General features: G+C 43.9%; 1 protein-coding gene across 1 annotated transcript in view; it reads left to right on the forward strand.

Annotated features, from left to right (window-relative positions):
- Nucleotides 1-6,938, forward strand: part of HEPH (hephaestin) — a 48,316-nt gene extending 41,378 nt beyond the window's left edge. The window contains exon 22 of the mRNA XM_075008084.1: nt 5,848-6,938. Coding sequence (XP_074864185.1) covers nt 5,848-6,092 — 245 coding nt within the window. The 3' untranslated portion in view covers nt 6,093-6,938. The remainder of the gene's footprint in view (nt 1-5,847) is intronic.
- Nucleotides 6,939-7,767: the final 829 nt, after the last annotated feature.

Here is a 7,767-nt window from a genome sequence, read left to right on the forward strand (position 1 = left end):
ACTGACTTGTTAGGTCATGAGCCTTCATGTGTAAAACACACTTCTACAAAATCTCATGAACTAATAAATTTGTTAGTCTCTAAGGCAGTGTTTCTTCAACTTTTTGAGACCAGGAAACACCAAGCAATAATATTTTTATGCAGAACACCTATGAAAACATTCTTTAAAAAACCATTCTCAGATCAAAAAACAAAAACAAAAACAAAACACAAAACCCCTCCAAAACAACCAAAACCAAAAACCATATGGTCTGAAGAAGTGAGTCCGTCCCACGAAAGCTCACCTAATAAATTATTTTGCTCGTCCTTAAAGTGCTACTTGACTGCTTTTTGTTTTGATATACCACCAGTGCATGATATCCAAAAAGCATCAGATGCCCACAGCACAGCAGCCAGTTGTTCACAGAACCTTTATCCTTTAAATCGGCTTCTGTACCTATTGACTGGAAGATAGCTAATGTGACACCAATATTTAAAAAGGGCTCCAGAGGTGATGCTGGCAATTACAGGCTAGTGAGTCTAATGTCAGCAGTGGGCAAATTAGTTGAAACTAAAGTAAAGAATAAAATTGTCAGACACATAGGGCTCATCTACACTAGCCCCTCCTTTGAAGGGGCATGGTCATCAGCCTGATTGGAGAATAGCAATGTGGTGCTGCGCTGCATATGCAGTGCCTCAGTAGCATAATTCCCACCACCTGAGCTTTGAAGTTGCTAACTTCAAAGCAGCAGCAACCAGCTGCGGGCACTGGGAAGTACCTGTGCAACTGCAAAGTTAGTAACCAGTGTAGCCATGGGCACTGGGAAGTATCCACGCAACTTCAAAGTTAAGGGAACTTTGAAGCTGTGTGGGTACTTCCAAATGCCCATCACTACACTGCTTGCCGCCGCTTCAAAGTTAGCAACTTCAAAGTTCGTGTGGCGGGATTTATGCTAATGAGGTCCTGCACATGCAGCACAGCACCTCATTAATATTCTCCAATCGGGCGGATTAGCATGCCCCGTTCGAAGGAGGGGGCTAGTGTAGATGAGCCCAGAGAGGAGTATAATTTGTTGGGGGAAAATTTAACATGGTTTCTGTAAAGGAAAATCATGCCTTAATATTTGCTTACTATTAGAGTTCTTGGAAGCAGTCAATAAGCAGGTTGTCAAGGGGGATCCAAAGGATATATAACGTACTTAGATTTCCAAAAAGCCTTTGATTAGGTCCCTCACCAAAGGCTCTTAAGTAAAATAAGTTGTCATGGGATAGAATGGAAGGTCCTCTCATGGATGGAAAACTGGTTAAAAGACAGGAAACAAAGGGTAGGTATAAATGTTAAGTTTCCAGAACGGGGAGTGGTAACTAGTGGCGTCCCCCACAGGTCTGTACTGGGACCAATCTTATTCAACCTATTTGTAAATGATCTGAAGAAAGGCAGAAGCAGTGAGGTGGTAAAATGTGCTGATGATACTACACTGCTCAAGCAGCAATGAAGGGTCCTGTGGCACCTTATAGACTAACAGATAGGTGCCACAGGACCCTTCGTTGCTGTTACAGATCCAGACTAACACAGCTACCCCTCTGATACTTTACACTGCTCAAGATAGTTATGAACAAAGCAGACTGTGAAATGTTTCAAAAAGATCTGACAAAACTGATTGGGCAGCAAAATGGAAAATTAATTTTAATCTTGATATATGTAAAGTAAGGCACACTGGAAAAATAATCCTAACTATGCCTGCATAATAATGGGGACTAATTTAGTTATAACCACCCGAGAGAGATCTTCAAAGCATTGTGGATAGTTCTCTGAAAACATCCACTCACTGTGCAGCAGCCGTCAAAAAAGCAAACAGATTGTTAGGAATCATTTAAAAAGGGATTGAGAATAAGACAGAATATCTTATTGCCTCTGTATAAATCCATGGTATACCCACATCTTGTATATTGCATACAGATGCGGTCGCCTCATCTCAAAAAAGATATGTTGGCATTGGAAAAGGTTCAGAAAAAGGCAGCAAAATTTATTAGGGGTTTGGAACAGGTGCCATATGAAGAAAGATTAAAAAGACAGGGACTTTTCAGCTTAGAAAAAAGAAGACTATGTGGGATCTGTTAGAGGTCTATAAAATCCTGTCTGGTGTGGAAAAAGTGAATAAGGAAAAGTTATTTACTTGTTCCCATAACACAAGAACTAGGAGTCACTAAATGACATGAATGGGTAGCAGGTTTAAAACTAACAAAAGGAAGTTTTTCTTCACACCGTGCGTGGTAGTTCTGTGGAACAGCTGACCAGAGAATGTTGTGAAGATCAAGACTTAACAGGGTTAAAAAAAGACTGGATATAAATTCCTGGGCTCTGGTTACACTACAGTGATCTGCTAACAGAAGTCACTATCAGAAGAGATTTCCCAACAAAACTTCGGTTGACAGAGCGGCTGGACTGCTCAGCTGCTCTCTCGACAAAACAGGCACCCAGAAGCACAGCCGACAGGGCTGCCTGTTGTTCTGGATGCCCTGTCTGTTGAGAGAAGCCCCCCCAGAACGTCCACAGAAGTTCATTGTTGACAGAATCTGTCGACAGCAGTGTTATGCCTCATGGCAGAGAGGCAGAACGCTGCCAGTGAACGTGCTGAGTTTTGTCAACAACCTGTTGAAAACACATGCTTTGTGTGTGGACACTCCACCAGTTTTGTTGAAAAAAAACCAGTTTTATTGGCAAAACTCGCTAGTGTAACGGTAGCCATGGAGGTTAGGTCCATCAAAGGCTATTAGCCAGGACAGTTAGGAATGGTGTCCCTCAACTCTGTTTGTCAGAGATTGGAAATGGATGTCAGGAGAAGGATCACTTTGGTGATTACCTGTTCTATTCACTCCCTCTGGGGCATGAGGAATTGGTCTTTGCTGGAAGACAGGATATTGGGGTAGATGGACATTTGGTCTAAATCAATGCGGCTGTTTTTATGATTTTATGTAACACCAGTGTTCTACAGAACATAGTTTAAGAAACACTATTCTAAGGTACCACTGAACTGCTTGTTATCAGAGAATCCACTGTTTATACCAATTTAAACCTGGAAATGATCCAGGTTCCATGCTGCAGAGGAAGGCAAAAAATTCCCAAGGTCTCTGCCAGTCCAGGGGGAATTCCTTCTCTACCCCAAACATGGTGGTCAGTTGGAGCCTTAGCATTTTACAAAGACCTACCAGCCAGACACTTGGGAAAGAATTCGCTGTAGTAACTCAGCGCCCTTCCTGTCTGGTGTCCCATCACCGGTTGTTGGGGATGTCTGCTGCCAAATCATCTTACTCACCGTTACAGCACTTACACAGTCCCATCAAACCATCCCTCCATTGACAAAAATTTATCAAGCTCAGTCCTGAAGCCAGTTAGATTTTTTGTCCCTTTTATTTCCCCTGGAAAACTGTTCCAGAGCTTCACTCCTTTGATGGTTAGAAAGGCTTTTTGGCTTGAAATTAGATGCAGATTTCCTTCTAACCATCTTTCTAACCATCTATCCATTTATTCTTGCGTCCACAATGGTGATTAATTTAAATAACTACTTTCTCTCTCTTGTATTTATTCCTCTGATGTATTTCTAGAGAATAGCCCTCTCCCCTCGCCTTTCTTTTGGGTAGGCTAAACTAGGTCAAATTAATGCCTAGCATAGAACTGTCTTCAACACAGTTGCCCGAGATAAATTTGTCTCTGGGGCCAATCCACAGAGCAGGGAACAGAAGGCACTCCCACTATATTATATAGTAGACTATAGCAGAGTCTTAAAAAGAACTAGATAAATTCATGAGGGATAAGTCTATCAATGGCTACTCTCCAGGATGAACATGGATGGTGTCCCTAACCTTTGTTTGCAAGAGGATGGAAATGCGCAACAGGGAACTGATCACTTTGTGATTGCCTGTTCTGTTCATTCTCTCTGGGGCACCTGGCATTTGCCACTGTCAGACGACAGGATCCTGGGCTTGATGGACTATGGTCTGACCCAGTATGGCTGTACTTATGTTCCTACCGTTCATCTGCATAGGGATGTCAAGCTTCAAACCAGTACAGATTAAAAATAGGAAGCTAGGATGAGGATAACAGACTTTGACCAGTCTTCCAAACCCATCTGCTTTTGCAGATACAATTGGAAATGCCTCTCTCTTCTTAGCGAGCAAAGTGTTATCATCAGTTGATTGGCCACAAGAGCCTTCTAACTGAGGGAAACTGTTGGCCTCAAATTGGCCTTATTTCCCCATTAGACACATACTGTGCAATTTTTTTTGTCCTTCTCTTCCAAAAAGGAGCCTAAACATCCACCACCATTTCTAACATTATCTCAGGGGAATGAATTGCTTGAATCAATGTTTGCTGAAGTGATTCAACAGAACTCACAAGGGAAAGAAGCATTCAAAGGTTCAGAAGCCTCACAGGCATGAGAATCTTTTAAAACTGCACAATGAAGATAACTCTGAACTGTTCTCCGTCTCCCTTTTCATACTGCCTCTGAATTAGTACACCCATATGTGCCAGATCCATAGCTAGAATGAATGGGGAGGGCTCCATTGATGTCAGAGGCAGGTTAGGCCAGCTGAGATCTGGCCCTGTATTTCCAGCTCCTCCCTCTTGTCCCTACCATCACTCCAGAGCTATCAACTTACAATTTTTCCTTTCTCTAAGGCTACATCTACACTGCAGTGATCATTCGAAAGAAGTCTTCTTCTGAAAAATCTTCTTTTGAAAGAGCATGTCCACACATAAAAAAGCAGATCAAAAACTCAATCCGCGCTTTCTATAAAGAGCGTCCACACAGCCCCTGCTCTTTCGAAAGAACGGGCTGGGTATAGAAAAATCCTGTGCCATGAGGACTGCTCTTTCAAAAAGAGGGCTCCCATGGCATCTACATGTTTGTTTTTCTTTTTCCTGAAAGAATTTTTTGGAAGAAGCAGCTCTTCCTCATCTGGGAGAGGAAGAGGGGCACTGGAAAAAAGTGCTGCATTCTTTCAATTTCAGATCAAAAGAGTGCATTTTATGCATAGATGCTCTGCAGGTTCCTTCGGAAAAGGCCCAGTGTTTTCAAAAGAACTTGATAGTGTAGATGCAGTGAAAATGAGCAGTAGGAGGAAGTGAAATAGAAAAACCACCAGGAACTGGAGGAGCAAGCAGTTAAGTTTACACCATTTTCAAGTAGCTATATGTTAATCAAAAGCTCTAGCCATTATTCTTTACTCATACAGCCAAGCAAGTCTTGCTTCTCAAAAGCTTTTCATGTCCTTGCAAAACAAAATCTGCAACAGCGTTATTGGTAAGCATAAAATATTTAATAGTTCGGGGGGTCAATTAGTAGTCATGAGCCAGTGACTTGGTACAGCTGCAAAAATGTTGCAGGAAATGTCTTGTGTATCCCAGTGATATCAGCACTAGGCCTGGTAGCAGCCATACCTGTGAAGTGTTTTCTAACGCTTACTGCATAGTGACCCAAGGGACAGAATGCCTGGATTTCAGTCCCATCCATCTCTGCCACTGAGTTGCTGTGTGACCCTGGGCAAGTCATTTTGCCTTTCCATGCCTCAGTTTCCTTATTTGTAAAAAGAGAGCTAATGATACTTACTAAAAGGGATGGATGAGTTTTATGAGTGAATGTTTGCAAAGTACATTGAAACCTTAGGATGGAACAGGTTCCACAAGGCCAAACTGTCGCTTACACTGCAAATTCCTTCACAACAAGGATGTGGGATTGAGCAACAATCGAGAAGACCCTCTGATAAGTTTGACCCTGTCCTTCTCCTCCACTCTCCTTTCTTCAGGTGTCTCAGACTCCTTAAATCAAAATTCCCACACTCACCTTCTCCTTTTCTTTTCTCCCAGAGACCTCTCCTGAGGATGAGGATGAGTCCCATAAGGTCCTTGTGTTTGGCACTAAGATGGCTCAGGAGCAAGTGGAGACCACAGTCATTGTTCTGGCTGTTGCAGGGATTGTGCTGTTTCTCGTTGCCTGTTTCCTGCTGGGTATGATCATCCGCCTTGAGAGGCAAAGGAAGCTAAGGCGCAACAGGAGGTCCATACTGGATGACGGATTCAAACTCATGTCTAAAAACAATCAAGTAATTTAGGAACTGCATAACGCCTTTTAACCACAAGCACAGAGCACAACCCCCCTCACGAAACTAAGCAAGGGGCCCTGGAGCTCTCCCCCATCCACAGACACCTCAGTGCTTTGTCAACAAAAATTCCTCACACAGAGTTTCCTCAGGGCCCTGCTGAAGAGAAGCAGTGGGAGTGAAAAGGATCTCTAAGGGCCTTCCTTTTCCTAAAGGAGGGGAAGGAAACATGGAGATGGTTTTCTCACTGCAAATTCTCTCTCCGCGGAAGCAGCCTCATTTGGCTGGGTCATTGCTTTCTAATGAAGGAGAAGGCATGAGCTCTCAGGCTGAGTTCTATCTTTACCCAGCTGCCAAACCCAGGGTGGACACTGTCTCCCTAAACGACCACGAGCCGCGACTTTATACTGAACCTGAGTAATCTCACGAAAAAGATCATCACTGGAGCTTGTGAATGAAGATGAGAATACGTAGAAGGCACTTTATTTATATCTGGTTTCTCTACTTTTTTATGAGTAGCTGGCAGCATACGCCTGTGTCACAGTGTCTAAGGGCATCCATCTAGAACGTAACAGTAGCTGTGCTTCAGCCTTCGGCACTGCTGACACATGACCGTGAATATGCTTGCTACAGGGAACACAGAGTATTTGGCTTAAGGGTGTGCTAGCAGTGGTTGGGGGTGGAGCTTTTACACGTTCTGCAAAATGCCTTGACGGTTCCCTGCATTAAAACTCTTGTTAAATTGTCCATGTAAAATAAGGTGCAATATTTAACTGACTGTACAATTCCTTGTAGAGTGGGGAGCTGATGTGGTACAAAGCTTTGTGATTTATTTCATGTCCCTTGATGTTCTCTCTCTTTCAACTCTTCATGTCAAAATACACGTTGTTCTATTTAAGTTACCCCACATTTCTGATTGCTTCGGCGTTATTGCTGTGAATCAGGCCAATATACTTTGAGAAGCTGAAGGAGCATGCTTTGCGGGGGTTTATGCTTTATCCCTCTGAGGCTGTCAGATACAGACAGGGATGATTGGTCTTATCCTGTGCCATGCAGTTGGACTGAAGCACAAATGATACTTGAACATTATGCAGAGAGAAACAAGTTTACACCTGCTGAAGTGCCAGCAGAGAGTGCTGAGGTCATCAAGGCAAGTTTATCCTTTATGCTCCCTATTGTTAATGAGGTTTGAGACTGCCTGGCTACATCTACACTAGCACGCTACGTCGAAGTAGCCTATTTCGACATAAGAACATTGAAATAGGCTACTTCGATGCGTACCGTCTACACGTCCTCCAGGGCTGGTGCTGTCGACGTTCAACATCAAAGTAGTGATGGAGAACGTCAAAAGGAGCCGCCCCAGAAGGAAGTGTGGAGCGTCCACACACACAAGCACTCCTCGTCAAAATAAGGGGTCAGCAAAGCCCCAAGCTGCTCCCTTAAAGGGCCCCTCCCAGACACACTTGGCCTGCACAGCACGAGATGCGCAGAGCCGACAACCAGTTGCAGACCCCGTGCACGCAGCATGGACCCCCAGCTGCAGCAGCCAGAAGGCCTGGGCTAAGGTCCGCTGCTCGCGGTGACCATAGAGCCTCTCAGGGGCTGGACAGAGCGTCTCTCAACCCCTCAGCTGATGGCTGCCATGGAGGACCCTACTATTTTGACTTAGCAGGACATGGATCGTCTA

This window comes from Carettochelys insculpta, chromosome 13 (genome assembly GCF_033958435.1).
Source record: "Carettochelys insculpta isolate YL-2023 chromosome 13, ASM3395843v1, whole genome shotgun sequence".
Classification (NCBI taxonomy): Eukaryota; Metazoa; Chordata; order Testudines; family Carettochelyidae; genus Carettochelys; species Carettochelys insculpta.